This window comes from Caretta caretta, chromosome 7 (assembly GCF_965140235.1).
Source record: "Caretta caretta isolate rCarCar2 chromosome 7, rCarCar1.hap1, whole genome shotgun sequence".
Classification (NCBI taxonomy): Eukaryota; Metazoa; Chordata; order Testudines; family Cheloniidae; genus Caretta; species Caretta caretta.
The window spans coordinates 73168086-73184930 of NC_134212.1; the positions used below are offsets into that span (position 1 = coordinate 73168086).

Consider the following 16845-nt stretch of genomic DNA (forward strand, 5'->3'; position numbering starts at 1 on the left):
AATAATTTTTTTTTTTTTTTTTGAAAAAAAAAAAGAAACCGGGGGAAAAAGTGGGAAGGCAAATTAGCTAGTCAAAGTAGAACTAATGGAAAAGGGGTAAAATACTAAGCTATGAGGCACTGCTGAATGCTCTGACTCAAGCCAAAGGTGGTAGAAAAGAGAGGGGGTGGGGTTTGGCACAAAGCACCAGTTAACCGCTTAAGGCAGAGTGAGATGGGGACTGCACATGTGCGACCCAACTGCTACCACAAATCTCTGAACGCCTCTGCACTTGTAATCAAACACCTAAAGTGGAGCACCCACAAGGTCATCACTTGAAGAAGAATTTACAAATTTTTGAAAAGAGAGACTGAAAATTTGTGAAGACATAGAAGACAGAAAATATGGGATGCAGATAGGGAACACAATGTAGGGAAAGAGATAGGTAAGGAGGCACAGGAATAAGACCAAAAAAAAAGGGGAAATAGATATTGAAAACAATGCAGGAAAAAAGATACACATTCATCTATCAAAGGAAAGAGGAGGAAGAATAGAGTGAAACCAGGCATAGAATGAAGGTACAAAAAAAGCAAGAGAGATATAGTAAGTTACGTTATAAAAAATGTATTAAGACAACAGTTGATTGACAGTGTTACAATTAAGTGAATCACACATCTGTTTTGTTCTTTTAAAATGAAGGGTGCCTGCCCTTGAGACACAGGGCAAGCAGTAGGTCTCAAGTATTTTTCATCCTCTTCAGAAGATTTAGTCCTTGGATTAGAGGTATTGGGTAAATTCTTTTGAAAACTTACTTTTGTAAATAAATTTTGAAACACAATATTTAAAAGCTTACCTCCTGTGACACAACACCGAGCCATTTCCCAAATGATCAAGCCAAAACTGTAGATGTCAGCCATGATATATGGCTGGAAATGATTTTTATTTAGGCTTTCATCTAGGACTTCTGGGGCCATGTAACGTTTTGTTCCCACTCTAGTATTCAAAGGGACATCAACTTCATTCGTATCACTAGATGTAAATAATACAGGTTAAATGAACTGTGGAGCAGTGCAAATGAACTGATGTCATGCAGAAAGATGCTATTATTATAGTATGAAGTAAAGTTATGAACTATAATTAAATCAATGATCTCTTTCTCAAATCCTCCTTCCAATATTACAGCTTATACTATATTATGCTTCTTTTAGACAGATTAAGTAAAAATGATTATAAAATACCCAAGATGAAGGTTTATGTGACTGCTTTGCAAAAAAAAACTTCACACGACTAAGCAGACAGAAGCAGACTATTCCAAATGTTCAAGACTCAAAATGCATTCCTAATATCCACAATTCTACACATCATTACTCATGCTGAAGTTGTCTTGTGTTCTAGGATTTGATATCCACTTCAAGACACTAGTAGCCCATGCATTCCACTATAAGCTTTACATGTACAGTTTTTACCCCTATATTAGACCTAAAATACCCTTATTTCTAATAGGAGCATTTTGAGCATGCTGAACATGTTACAATGAGCTTTGCAAAAAACCAACAAAAAACAACCTATTTCTACAAAATTACCCGCATTTATAATGTTCTACCACCATACTATCCAGACACCCACTAAAAACCATACTAGAAATTACCATATCTGAACCCAAATTCTTGGACAAGGGTTTGCAGTTTCTTTGGCACTAGTGTGGGAAAGTGAAATTTTGTGGCTGCTTCACTCATTAGCAATTGTTTTTGTAGAATTTTTCATATTTTAAAAATAATTACAGTCAAAACAGTAATTTCGTAGATAATTTATTTTACTATTCAATTCATTTTATGTTGCTCAAATTTGCAATGAGTCACAGATCTTCTACTGAAAATACATGAAAGCATTATAGAGATGCTCAAGGGAAAGATGACGTTTTGGATTCTGGGCAGTGGATTTGTTTCCTTTTCTCTCCTTCTTGTGAAGAGGGGAACAAGTGATGTGAAATTTTGTAGGGGTTTGAACTCTTAGTTCTCCATCCTAACAACCTTTGAGACCATCTGTTCTTCCACCTCAATATTCACCCCATATCCAAAGTAAAGAAGAGCATTTGACTCTCAAAACAATAAATACCCACCATACAGTTTTACTGTTCAACTGTGAAACAACCAATCAGTGAATTAACACTCATTTCAACTTGATCTTTGATGCCTTTCAAAATACATGCAAAAGATACCAACTGTTAATAGGCTTTGATCATCTACCTGTTAAATTTGACTGCAAGGCCCAGGTCAGCAATACAGCAGCTTCCATTTTTCTTTATCAAGATATTTTTACTCTTCAGGTCCCTGTGTGCAATAGCAGGCTTGCCTTGTGTCCCATAAATTTCTGTGTGTAGATGGCACAGACCACATGCAGCAGAATAAGCCAGTTTGAGCAAAGCCCTGTTGTCAAGTGTGGCACATTTCAGGAAGTCATACAAGGATCCATTTTCATGGTAATCTGTAATCAAGTAAAGTTGTGTCCAGGAACCTGTGCCTTTAATATCAGCTGCTATAAAACCTGGCAAATGCATAAAGAAAGTTAGCATTTAGTGTTACATAAAAATAACATAATTCATTAGCTGGAAGACTTTTCAGGAAATGAAAAAGCTGAAGTCTCATTTTAAAGTAACACTCAACAGCCCCTTACACACCCATCACTTCTTGTTTGGGGACCAGGAGTGTTACAGTTTAGGTTTCAACCTTATGTGATGTCACAATGCTGGTCCTCAAGCAAAAAGAAGAAAAGTCAGGATCTGTTATTTGTAACATTAAAATAAGTAAGATCCCTAGTCTGCATATAATTACAGCATTTTATTATTATATGCTATGCTACATTCCTCCAGTGATTTCATAAAGGAACTTCGCCACACTCTTCATGAAACAACTACAATTCTTTGAAATACAAGTCCTCCACTACCCATTCAAATTACAAACTGCTTACTAACCCAGTATGTTTTCATGACGCATTAAAACAGTCTGGTAAATCTCAGTTTCTCGGAACCAACTGGCTTCCTCAGTGGTAAAGAATACTTTGACTGCCACTTTTTCACCTCGCCATTTACCCATCCACACCTCACCATATCGCCCTTTCCCAACTTGCCGCACCATCTGAATCTGTTTGGCAATAGTGCGCTGAACCTAAACAAGAAAAAAAAAATCAGCAAGTGATTGAAGGCACATTGTCAAGATGACTGTCAGTCTTAAAACTTTGCTTGCCTTAACAATGGTCCCATTTCAAAAGTGTATTCTAGATTCTTTCCAGCTACTCCTCCCTCTAACTAACCATTGCTGCCTCGATTGGGAGAGTGGATGTGTATAAAAATCAATAACTAAAATACTCAGAGAAGAAAATACATTTGATTTTTGTTTAAATTAGATTGAACTAAATTCTTCTAATTTGTATAGGATTATAGCCACTTGTCTCACTGGATAAGCCTTTTTGCTGAGCTACTACGATAATTATGCTAAAATGCATGCCTCAATTCACTGTTGAATCAGCATGTTTATGCAGTTATTACAGTTGTTCATGACCAATGTAAAGTATGCCAATGTACAGTGTGCCAGCCTATTTTATTAAATATCATGAATAAAGCTGAAGAGAAAAATCTTACAACTGGAATGGTATTATCCAAGTCTAAGGTATTTTATCTGAAGGCCTGCTGGAGGACAGAACACTTCTTTATATTTTACTGGCCTCAGCAGGTTTTCTACAAAAGAATCCCTCTTCTCATGCTTTCTAGTTCTTGTTCATTACGTGGAAGAAAAAGACTGACTCTTTTACATATTTGTGTGTGTGTGTTTGTATAATGTCTTTCATACTAAATGCAGTCTCTTTTACATATTTGTGTGTGTGTGTTTGTATAATGTCTTTCATACTAAATGCAGTTCAAAAAAGTATATGGAATTAAACATTTAGAGATAAATAGCATAGTTCAGAAATTAAGTAGTATACACACAGGCAAAGGAAGAAATGGGTGTCTTCAGATACTAATAAATACTAATAAATAATAAATTAGACAGAGAACTGATGAGGTTGAAAAACACAAAGAAAACAGCTCTTGTACCAACCTAATGGCCTGACTTTGTAGCAGTAACAGAGAGGAGACTAATACTAGATTGATAAAAGGAGAAAGCACAGTAACCTTCCTTACAAGTAACTATGGCTCTTCAAGATCCCACTGCAGGTGTGCACGCACCCCACACATGTGAGATTGGATATTTTATTTTAGTAACAGAATCCGTCAGGATTGCACATGTGCCTGTGCCTCTCCTTGTGCTCTCATCCAAGGGAATAAAGGGGGAGTGACTGTGATGCTTCCTCAAATCCCTTGCAATTCAAGTCCATGGAAGCAGAGAACTCTGAAAAGCAGGGATGGAATCATGGGAACCACACTGACCACATATTGAAGAAAAAATGGTTACCTACCTCTCGTTAACTGTTGTTCTTCGAGATGTGTTGCTCATGTCAATTCCAAGAGGTGTGTGTGCGCGCCATGTGCACGATCGCCGGAAATTTTCCCCTAGCGGTACCCGTCAGGTCGGCTGTAGAGACCCCTAGAGTGGTGCCTTCATGGCAGTGTATATATGTCCCTGCTGACCCGCCGCCTGCTCAGTTCCTTCTTGCCGGAATATTCCAGCAGTAGGGACGTGGGCGGGATTTGGAATGGACATGAGCAACACATCTCGAAGAACAACACTTACGAGAGGTAAGTAACCCTTTGTTCTTCTTCGAGTGATTGCTCATGTGCATTCCAATAGGTGACTTCCACGCAGTTACCCCGGGGGAGGGTAGGAGTTCACCTAACTGCCGAGTGCAGGACTGCCCTACCAAACCCAGCATCATCCCTTGCCTGCTGGATAATGGCATAGTAGGACGTTAAAGTGTGGACTGAAGACCAGGTTGCCGCCTTGCAAATGTCCTGGATAAGCGCCTGCGCTCTGGTAGAGTGCGCTGTAATCGGCGGGGCTGGAACTTTAGCTAGGTCATAGCAAGTCCTGATGCAGGACGTGATCCATGACGAGATGCACGGTCATGAGATCGGGAGCCCCCTCATTCTTTCCGCAATAGCAGTAAAGAGCTGTGGTGACTTATGAAATGGCTTTGTGCATTCAATGTAAAATGCTAGGACCCATCTAACGTCCAAGGAATGGAACATGCGCTCCCTGTGAGTGACATGGGGTTTAGGGAAGAACACAGGTAAAAATATGTCCTGATTCACATGAAACTGGGAGAAAACCTTAGGCAGGAACACAGGATGGGGGCATAGCTGCACCTTGTCTTTATAAAATACCGTATATGGAGGTTCGGAGGTCAGTGCCCTGAGTTTGGATATCCTCCTAGCGGAGGTTATAGCCACCTGGAAAACCACCTTCCAGGAAAGGTAGGAGAGAGGACAGTTAGCTATGGGCTCAAAGGGGGACCCCATGAGTGAGGACAGGACAAAGTTGAGGTCCATGTGGGGGATGGGCCGATTAAGTCTGTCAAGGTCCTTAAGAAACCTGCTCACCATGGGATTACCAAACACTGAACCCCCTGCCATTCCTGGGTGGAAGGCCGAAATGGCCGCGAGGTGTACCCTTAGGGAAGATATTGCTAACCCTTGGTGCTTGAGATCTAAAACATAGTCCAAAATAAGGGGAATTGGGGCTGTTTACAGCTCAGTTCCCCTTTGTCAAGGCCAAATGGAGAAACACTTCCACTTAGCCAGGTACCTGGCTTGAGTGGAGGGTTTCCTACTCCACAGCAGGACCTCCCTAACCAAGTGCGAGCACTGAAGCTCAAGAGGGTTGAGCCTCCACACCATGAGGTGGAGTGACTCCAGACTGGAGTGCTGTAGATAGTCATGGTCCTGTGAGATTAGGGTTGGACAGAGAGGGAGCACTACTGGTCTTTCCACGGAGAGGTTCAGTAACATGGTGAACCAGTGCTGGCGGAGCCACGCTGGGGCTATGAGAATTAAGGAAGCCCTGTCCTGACGAGTCTTGAGGAGCACCCTGTGTATGAGGTGGAACGGCGGGAACGGTGAAAGGTGTCCACAGTGGAGCCTGGGCTGTGGTTCAGGAAGGAGCAGAATCTCTTGCACTTCCTGTTGCTCCACGTTGTGAACAGGTCCATGTGGGGAGAGCCCCACCTCTGGAAAATTGAGTGAGTGATGTCCGGTCTGAGTGACCGCTCATGTCCATGGAATGAGCAACTGAGGCAGTCTGCCAGTTCCTTCTGCACCCCCAGAAGGTGCAACGCCTGCAGGTGCATGGAGTGGGCGATACAAAAGTCCTCTCCCTCTCGACAGAGGGGAGAGGAACAAGCAGTACCCTGTTTGTTTATACAGAACATCGCTGCAGTATTGTCCATGAGCACTGATACGCACATGCCCTGCAGATGGGCCAGAAACGCTTGGCATGACAGATGAACCGCCCTCAGCTCCCTCACGTTGATGTTCAGCGATAGCTCTGCATGGGACCAGAGGCCCTGGGTTCTGATATTGCCCAGATGCGTGTCCCAACCGAGCGCCGAGGCATCTGTGACAAGGGAAAGCGTGGGTTGGAGTTTTGCGAAGGGTACTCCTGCACAAACCAGCTATGGTTGCAGCCACCATTGGAGAGAGTGGAGAATTTGAGGTGGGACGCTCACGATTGAGTCCAATGGGTCCCTGCCCAGTCTGTGCACCTGCGCTAACCACTTCTGGAGGAGCCAGAGGCTATGAGCCGTACATACAGGCCGCCATATGCCCCAGTAGTCTCATACAATTCCTGCCGGTAGTTGTGGGGAAGCGGAGGAGGGTCTGGATAATGTCCGTAAGCACTTTGAAAAGTAGTTCCGGAAGGAATGCCCTTGTGCGCGTGGAGTCCAAGAGAGCATCGATGAACTCTATTGTTTGTGTGGGGATCAATGTGGATTTGGGCTCGTTCAATACAAGTCCCAATCTGTGAAATGCAGCCCGTGCCAGGGATACATGCTCCACCACCTGAGCCTGGGACTCGGCCTTGATGAGCCAATCGTCCAAATATGGGAACACCTGCACCTGGCTCCTGCGGAGGAAGGCCACCACTACCGCCATACACTTGGTGAACACCCAGGGGGGAGCACCCTGAACTGGTAGTGCTGGCCACTGACCACGAATCTGAGAAAGTGCCTGTGGGCTGGAATAGCAGCAATGTGAAAATATGCGTCCTTCAAGTCGAGGGCAGCATACCAGTCTCCCACATCCAGGGAGGGAATGATGGCGGCCAGAGAGACCATGCGAAACTTCACCTTTTTTATGTATGTGTTGAGGTCTTGTAGGTCCAGGATAGGCCAAAGCCTGCCCTTGGGGATGAGGAAATAGCAGGAGTAGAACTCCTTGCCCCTGAATTCCTAAGGAATCTCCTCTATTGGCCCTAGAGCTAGGAGTGATTGTAAAAGCAGTTGCTCATGAGAGGGATACTTGAAGAGGGAGGGGAAGGGGGGTGGGAGGGAATAGAATTGGACAGAATATCCCACCCCCACTGTGGTGAGGGTCCAGTGGTCTGACGTGATCGGAGACCAAGCACGGTAGAAGCGGTAGAGTCAGGCTTGGGGCCGGGGGGCTGTTTGGTTGAACCCTGGCCTTGGCCCAAGGAGGATTGTGGTGGGCGCCTCCTGTTATTTCTGCCCCTCCTCCTAGATGGATCCCGCCTAGGGGACTCTGGGTAGAAATGGGTCGGGGGGCTGAGGTCTAAAGGGCTTTCTCTGAGGCGCTGGGGTGTGTAGCCCCAGAGACTTCAGAGTTGCCTGCGAGTCCTTCAGGCTATGCAGGCGTGTGTCTGTATTTTGAGCAAACAGTCCCTCACAGTCAAAGGGGAGGTCCTGAATTGTATTTTGGAACTCGGGTGGGATCCCTGAAACCTGAAGCCACGCACTGCGCCTCATAGCGATGGCGGTGGCCATAGTTCTAGCCGCAGAGTCCGCTGCGTCCAGGGCTGTCTGGAGGACAGTCCTAGAGATCACTCTACCCTCCTCAAGGAGCGCACCGAACTCCCTGCGAGAATCAGCCAGGATTAACTCCTGGAATTTAGCCAACGAGCTCCAGGAATTGAAAGCGTATTGGCTAAGCACCACCTGCTGATTCGCTACCCAAAGCTGGAGTCCCTCAATCGAATAGACTTTATGGCCAAAGAGATCCAGCTCCTTGGAGTTACGTAACTTAGGTGTGGGGCGTGGTTGACCCTGCCGCTCCTTGTGGTTTGCTGCATCAAGCACAAGAATCCCTGGTTGGGGGTGGGTAAACAGGTGCCCATAGCCCTTTTGTGACACAAAGTAGCATCTCTCAACCCCGTTAGCTGTTGGTGGTATAGAGGCCGAGATTTGCCAGAGCACCTTCGTGGTGTTCTGAATTGTCCTTATGAGGGGCAAAGCTACTCTGGAAGGACCCTTGGGGGTGAGGATGTCCACCATCGGATCTGAGTCCTCCATAACCTCCTCTGCCTGGAAGTTGAGGTTAACTGCTACCCTCCTAAGCAGGTCCTGGTGGCCTTTAGCATCCATTGGTGGTAGAGTGGTGGAGGTGCCCACCACCGCCTCATCTGGCAAAGAGGAGGAAGAGGTTCCCGGGACAGGGTCTTCCTGCTCCTCAGGTTCTCTGGAGGCCAGGTCAGGTACCTTGGAGCACCCTGTGACCGGAGGTTCAGGTGCCACTGACGTCAGTGGAGGAGGAGCCATGCTTGACTGCAGCCGCTCAACAGCCCTGTCTCGTAAGGAATCCTCAGGGGTCCTAGGTGTGTGGCGTGCCATTGACATTGCTGATGGAGGGGCACAGGGGGCGGATACCACCGATACTGGCCTAGATCCCTGACCTGGAGCCTGGTGGTAGGCCCAGGGGGTCCAAAAAGGCCATTGCACTGGGCCCTGCTACTGGGGTGGCCAGGTGGCAACTGGTGCAGGTTGTTCCGCCAACCTTCGGTGCCGGGATTGGTGCCGCGAGTTGGAGTGGCTGCGTAGGGACACAGACGATTTTGCGTCTGACTCTGACGAGTATTCAGTACCTAACCACGGGGGAGTGGAGCCCGACTGTGCCGGGGAGCAGTACTGGGCAGACAGAGATCGGCACCACAACATCATGGGCTTCCCCTGATGATGAATCAATGGCAGCGCTGCCATCAGTGCCGCCATCGGCATCGGTGTCGTGACTGGTGTCATAATTGCCCGCGGTGCCGGGCACGATGCCACAGTCAGTGCCATTGCCGGTGCTACTGGCAGTGCCTAAGTTTGCGAGACCGGGTCCCGCGCCTGAAGGGCCAGATACTGCGCCATCCTATCAGTGAGGTCTCGAGCTGCCTCAAATGTGTCCGGAGTGGAGGGGAGGTCAAGCTCTTCCTCCAAATTGTCACGGGTAGGAGAGTCTGTTCTCGCCGGACTCAACGGTGCCGGTTCTTGGGGACCAGACCGAGGGTGTCCCACCGGAGGACTCACCCCACTGAAATCCTGCCTCGGCTTCCTGACAGGGGAACGTCCCCTGTCTGGTTTCTTTTTCTTATGCAGCACTGGAGACTGTGAATGGTGCTGCCGCGAGGCACTGGCCTTGCAGGCCGGTGAGCAGTGCCGGTGCTCCCTGGCGGAGTCCTTCCTCAGTGCTGGGACATCCCGCACCAAGGCTGGTGCGCTGCGCACCGAGGGTGCTGGTCAGCTCAGGCTGTGGCCGAAGGACAGACTCCATCAAGAGGAGCTTCAGGCAACAGTCCCGCTCCCTCTTAGTCCTGGGTCTGAAGCTCCTGCAAATAGGGCACTTATCTGTCTGATGGCCCTCCCCGAGGCAAATGAGACAGGTGGCATGCGGATCACTTGTTGACACAGGTTTTGCACACCGCTCGCATGCTTTAAAGCCCTGCGACCGAGGCATGCCCCGGCGCCGGGGAGAGTAGAACGGGCATGCCCCGAAGTAAGCTAAACTAATCTAATCTACTATTAACTATTAACAGCTAACTAACAACCATTTACACTAGAAACACGGGAACCACTAGGTAAGGCACTTGCAAAGCAAAAGACTAAGCTGTTCCAACGACCATCACAGGCGGTAAGAAGGAACTAAACAGGCGGCGGGTCAGCAGGTACATATATACACCGCCATGAAGGCGCCACTTTAGGGGTCTCCACAGCCGACCCAACGGGTACCGCTAGGGAAAAGCTTCCGGTGATCATGCACACAGCGTGCGCACACACGTATTGGAATGCACATGAGCAATCACTCGAAGAACCACCACAGTTACTGTAGGGTAAGTAAAAGATGTTTACCTTTTGTAACTCGTTCTTTGAGATGTGTTGCTCATGTTGATTCCATTGTAGGTGTGTGTGCTTGCCACATGCACTGGTGCTGGAAGTTTTCCCCTCAGTGGTATCCATAGGCGCCTGGCTCTGGCACCCTCTGGAGTGGCCCGCGTATGCCGCGGTATAAGGGGCACCGCCGACTCCCCACTCCCTCAATTCCTTCTTGTCGAAACTCCGACAGAGGGGAAGGAGGGCGGGTCCTGGAATGGACATAAGCAACACAGCTCGAAGAACACCAGCTACGGAAACAGGTAACTCTCTTTTCTTCTTCGAGAGCTTGCTCATGTCCATTCCATTGTAGGTGACTCCCAAGCAGTACCACTGGTGGCAGGTAGGAATTCATGGACGTGTCAATTGCAACACAGTTCTGCCAAATCCAGCATCATCTCTGGTTTGCTGGGTGATGGCATAATGCATCGTGAACGTGTGTACCGAAGACCACATTGTGGCCCTGCAGATGTCCTGGATAGGGACATATGTCAGGAAGGCAGGCAAAGATGCCTGAGCCCTAGTCAAGTGAGCCTTCAGTATTGGTGGAAGCACAGCCTGTGCTAACTGACAAGTATAGATGCAGGTGGTGATTCAAGTCGAAATCCTCTGAGAGGACACCGGAAAGGCCTTCATCCTGTCAGCTATTGTGATAAAGAGCTGGGTTGACCTGCATAAGGGCTTCGTGCGCTCCAGGTAGAACGCCAGGACACGCCTGACATCCAGAGTGTGCAGCCGCCTCTCCTCATTGGTTGTGTGAGGCTTCTGACAGAACACCAGGAGGAAATTATCCTGGTTCACATGGAAGTGTGACACCACCTTTGGCAGGAAGACCGGATGGGGCCGCAGCTGGACCTGGACCATGTTGTTGTAGAATACAGTGTACCAGGGCTCCAAAGTGAGGGCTTTAATTTTGGAGACACGTCTTGCCGAGGTAATAACTACAAGGAATGCCATCTTCCATGACAAGTGGGAAAGGGAACAAGAATCCACTGGCTCAAAGGGTAGACCCATGAGCCTGGAGAGGACCAGACTGAGGTCCCACTGGGGAACCGGATCCTGGATCGGCAGAAAGAATCTTCTAAGGCCTTCCAAGAACTTGATCGACATCTCATGCGAGAACACCGATCTACCCTGGATGCAAGGCTGATAGGGCAGCCAGGTGCACCTTGATAGAAGAGAAGGTGAGTCCTTGGTGCGTTAAGTAAAGCCGGTAATCCAGGATGGACTGCACAGATGACTGGGCCAGGGAGATATTCCGTTCTGATGCTCAGCAGGAGAAATGCTTCCGCTTTGCCAGGTAAGTTGCTCTGGTGGAGGGCTTTCTGCTTCTCCAAGAGAACCTGCTGTACCTGACTAGAGCAGGCTTGTTCCTCTAGATTGAGCCACGCAGCATTCTGCAGAATGGTAACAGTACCCCAGCGATCGATGCCTCATGCTTTGAGAGCAATGCAGCTCTGTGGACTGGGAGCAAGAGGATCGACATCTTGGCTCAGGAGATCATCGAAGTACCCGTGGGGATCTGTAGAGGCAAATTAGAGACCAGTGACAGAACTCCGGGGACCAGCATCTTGACTCTCCAGAGTGGTGCCGCAAGTTTGAAGATTGATTTGGCCGCTCCGGGGACTGGCGACGCACCTCCACAGGTCTGCGCCAGACAGCCGGAGATCGGTGCCAGGATCCCAGGGAACGCTGCCTAGAGTCCAAGGAACGATGCTGGGAACTCTGACAGGTAAGCTGACCCAAACCCGGGAGCTGGCAGCGTTGCTTAGGTGAGCGCTGGCAGGGCACCCCCTGCATCGGGGAGCGGTGCCGCACTGATGGGGGACTGCTGGAGAGGTCCCAGAGTGGGGTTTACCCCTTGAATGGGGCAACCTCGCTAACTGATGTGAGCAACATCAGCAGAGACAATATGACCTTAGTGGCCTGAAAGGCCTTGGTGTGGATGGCACCACCAGGTGCTGAGTGCCTCTATCACTTCCCGGGGTTGTGGGTGGGTCTCGAAGGGGGCTTGACAGCCCAAGAGATGCTGGAGACTGGCCACTGTCTGAAGGGGAGGAGCTGCTTCCATCAAGTCTTTGCTCTCCCCCGGCTCTCTCCTTCCCTTTATGGGATGTAGGAGAAGGCCCTCTTCCGGCCTTTCTTTGCTTTTTAACCAGTACTGGGGATGGGGATTAGTGCTGGTTGGAGGCCGGTGCCGGCTGTGCACTCCACACCGATGCTGTGGTGCTTGGAGCGGAGTCCAATATAGCTAGCTCCGAGGTGGGTGCGAGGGCAGGCTCCATAAGGAGTGCTCTAAGTCAAATGCCCCACTCCTTTTTGGTTGTGGCTTGAAACTTTTACAGATGTGGCACTTGTCGCTCACATGTCTCTCCCCCAAACACTTCAGACAGCTTTGCTGGGGATCACTGACTGGCGTACGTTTTTTGCAGCAGTCAAAAGGCTTGAAACCTGGGGATCGGGGCATTTGGCTAAATCCCGTAGGGGACTATTTCTAACTTATGCACTAAGGGAAGTAATAAACTATACAAACTTCCTAAGAACTATATACAAGAGATTCACAACTAGGCACAGTTGAGAAGGAAAGTTTCCTGAGGCAAGGAGATGTTCCAGAACGGTCACTGGCGGTAAGAAGGAACTGCGGGAGGGGAAGCCAGCGGCGCCCCTTATACCAGCGCATATGTGCGCCACTACAAAGGGCGCCAGAGCTGGTCCTCTACGGATACCACTGGGGGAAAATCTTCCGGCACCAGTGCATGTGGTGAGCACACACACCAACAATGGAATGGACATGAGCAATCACTCAAAGAAGAACTAGCTGTCTTGGATGGTTTAGATACAACAAATCCTGCAACTTTGCAGGGGGTTAGACTAGATGACCCTTGTGGTCCCTTCTTAGCCTATAATTCTATTCAGGTGGTCAAACTTACTGACCTTCAGAGCCACACAGGACAACCTTCAGAAGTTCAAGAGTCAGGGTGAGCCTCCCAGGGCTTCAGCCATGTGGGAGGCACCTGCCGGGGCTTCAGCACCATTCCTGCTAAAGCCCCAAGACCTGGTAGGCATGCGCCGAGGGGCTGAAGCCCAAAGAAACCCCTCCCTGCTGGGAGGAAGCCCCAAGCCCCACCAACCCACAGCAGGGCAAAAGCCCCAAGCTTCCCCCCTCCCCACCAGTCTTGTAGGCGGAAAATGGGAGGAGTGGGGAGGGGGCTCTGCAAGTCATACTTTAACTGTAAAAAAGCCAAATGCGGCTCATGAGCTGCGGTTTGGCCATTCCTGACTTCTATGACAGTGACCCATGTTTTTTTCGCATAAGGAGAACTGGTGCTCCTGCTGGAGAGATGGGTTGCTGAATGAAGCCCTTTGAAAGATTTTCCTGGCTATACCTGTGTCGTGCCTCGAGCTCTGGTTCAGAAATGGTGTATATGCAACTGTAGGACACCTCTGCCCTGAGTTGTATGTCTATTGGACACTCATAGTCCCCATTGTGGGGCTGTGAATCTGTGTTTTTCCTTTCAAACACATCCAGGTAGTCTTAGTATTTGTCGGGGGTCTGGTCTAGATCTGCTCCCTTCTGGTTAGCCCCCGCTGCCCAGGGTCTCACTTCCAAGAGTCTTATCCGGTGCTGGGGCCCAGGGCTTGGGTATTCCGGGGGCTGGTGAATTTGATGGAGGCAAGCTTTCTGGCAATATTTGGAGGAGAAGCTTATGTTCCTCCACCACGGGGAAATACAAGGGTCATGTTGCCCCAACAAAAGAATGCCAAGAATTATTGAAAAGAATGGAGAGCGGATCACATCTAAACATATTATTTTCCAGTGCTACTCCACTAATGCCTGTAAGGGGACGGTCTTTTGGATCACTAGTCCTCATGACAGAAGCAGTCCATAAATCATCTCCACTAGGTCTGGGGTAGATTTTGGCTGGGAAGGGATCTGGAGTGTTTGGGGTGCCTTAAGATCTATAAAGTTGGCAGCAGGCCCAAAGTGTCAGTTGCAGGGGAATCCATCTCACCAATCCCAAGCTCCCCAGTTACAGTGGCAACTGGAAATGCAGGGAAATGTCATGGTTCCTGGGTCAGGTTCTACTCAAGGTTTTCAGGGTGATTCCAGAGCACAGAGCTCTGGTGATGCTGAGGCTGTATCCCCCTACTGGGCCTGGGCTGGTCCATTTCCCAAGCAGGACAGTAGGCAAGGGTGTGGCCTGGCACCCCACAGTAAAAACAGACATTAACATTCTTTCTCCTCTGCGGTTCATGAATCAGTGACCCAGATCGACTTGTATGAGTTCAGGACTCAGTTCTATAGGCTTTTGCACACCAGATAGACGTGGGGGCATCAGGCAGCCCCTTCTTTCCTCCTTCCGCTTGCACAGCCGAGAGCAGATACACAAGGCAAGGTCAATAAAGGCCTCTAGGCAGGTGGGGTTTTTAAAATGGACTAGATCTTCTTTTACCACTTCACTGAGTCCTCACTGGAACTGGTATAAACCGGACTGCCTCATTCCACTCAACATCAGCAGAAAGCCATTGGAAGTAAGTGGTGTAGGTGATGGCCAGCTCTTGCCTTTGACAAACCTTCCGGGGGGCAGTATCTGCAGAGCAGACATGATATTGGTCATCAACAATGGTCAAGAAGGCTTGCACGAAGGCATCCCAGTTGGAGAGCACTGGTCTGTTCTGCTCCAACGGGGGGAAGCCCAATCAAACACTTTGCCAATGAGAAGGCTGACTAGTCTGGGGGATTAGTTTGGAGGTAGAGCAGGAACAGCTGAGTATAGTTGCTTGCTAGCTGCTTGCATAACTTCTGTGCTTTGGCAGCAAGCTGCTTCACCTGGGCTTAGTGACTGTGCCAACTGCTCATGCAAGGTCTGTGCCTTGGTTATAAACTACGTAGTTTGGGTCTGTAGTGTGAGATTCTCTACTTGCAGACAGGTGACTTGGCCCTGCAGGTCCCGGATCCTCAGGGAACCTCTGGTCAGAGGGTGGCCCAGCCCATTCACCTTTCGAGGGGTTGGATGCAGTATGGAGGGCAAAAAGGGTCTAAAAACAGTCAGGGCCATGGGTGGCCTGTGCGCACAGGTCAGTTACCAAGCTGCAGTCAGGAGATGAATAGTGGAGTTGGGGCTGAGCCGGGCTCGGATGCCAGAAGTCATAGCCAGGCACTGAGTTGTAGACAGGAGGCAAGTAGTAGAGTCGGGATTAAGCCAGGGTCAGGAGCCAGAGTCTGGGGTTCACAGCAAGGCAAGATCTGAGTGGAAACAATGAGGAAACAATGCAAGGTTACTCAGACAGCTCCCTGTGACTGCTTTCTGGTATATATACCAACACTGGCCAATCAGTGGACTTTTGGGGCAGCCACTCAGGACCCACTGGACAGTACTTCCTGCAGTGTCTAGATTCACAGGATTCTCCAGCAGAAACCCGGCCTGAGCTTCTAGTGGCAATGTTGAAATGTTGGTGATCTGGAACCCCAAGGTGCCAGGTTCTAGTCTTGCAGGTTCTAGAAAGTTGGAGGGGCAACAGGTAAAGTTTATCAGGCAGTGTCATATTCACGGACTCCTGCTGTGATCTGCCTCTGATCAGCCAGTGATCCAGGCAGGGAGAGACATGAAAGCCTTACATTCTCAGGTGGGACAGGGCTGTGGAGAGCCCGAGCAACTTTATCTTGTACAGGTAATGATATAGTCCCACTTTGAACTTTGAGTACTTCCTGCAGGCTGGGTGGATAGATATATGGAGGTACACACCTTGCAATTTGAAAGCCACAAACCATGCTTGAGCCTGAAGAAATGGAACAACAGAGGCAAGAGATACCATCCTGAATCTGAGGTGGTGTGTATAGCTGTTCAGTCTCTTCAGATTTAAAATAGGATGAAGACCCTTCTTCCTTGGGATAATGAAATATCATGGCTAGAATCCCCTTTCCCTGTAATCTTGAGGATCCTCTATGGGTCTTAGGCATATCTACACTACTAGCTGTGTCGATCTCAGCAATGCCGATTTAGCAGCGTAGGTTTAGTGCGTCTGGTGAAGACATGATAAATCAGTGGGAGAGCACTCTCCCATCCATTTGTGTACTCAATCTCCCCGAGAAACAAAAAGGAAGTCGGTGGGAGAGCATCTCCCGTCAACACAGCGCAGTGTAGACACTGCGGTGAATGGATCTAGCTACGTAACTGAAGTAATGTAACCTAGATCAATTTACCATGGTAGTATAGACCAACCCTTCAGTGAAGGAACGAGGTCATTTCTCTTTGTAATACGCTTTTGTATGAAAGATCCCTGGAGAGGGACAGGGAAGGAGAGTGGGTGGGCAGAAAGTGTGAAAATAAATGGCCTAGCCAAGGGCTACTACATCCAAGATGAAGACTGTCTCCTGATCTGTTCCTATGTGGCTCCTGACATTCCCATCAAATCTACTGTTTGGATGATGGGACAGACCCTGTGACAGAGGAGGCAGATGACTGGAGTCTCCTTGAGTATCACAATCATTTCCATGATAGGTACTCTGGCTGTCTGCCCTGAGAATATGGGTAAGCCTACTGTGCTGAGTAGGCCCCCTGAATCCTTCAA

At 48.7% G+C, this 16845-nt stretch overlaps 1 protein-coding gene across 3 annotated transcripts in view; it reads right to left on the minus strand.

Annotated features, from left to right (window-relative positions):
• The window catches only part of BMPR1A (bone morphogenetic protein receptor type 1A), a 177104-nt gene that overhangs the window by 27171 nt on the left and 133088 nt on the right, over positions 1 to 16845 (minus strand). For all 3 annotated transcript variants that reach the window (XM_048856774.2, XM_048856776.2, XM_048856777.2), the window contains 3 exons: positions 2951 to 3143; positions 2226 to 2523; positions 833 to 1008 (listed from right to left, as the gene is read on the minus strand). In XM_048856774.2, the coding sequence (XP_048712731.2) occupies positions 833 to 1008; positions 2226 to 2523; positions 2951 to 3143 (667 nt within the window). The remainder of the gene's footprint in view (positions 1 to 832; positions 1009 to 2225; positions 2524 to 2950; positions 3144 to 16845) is intronic.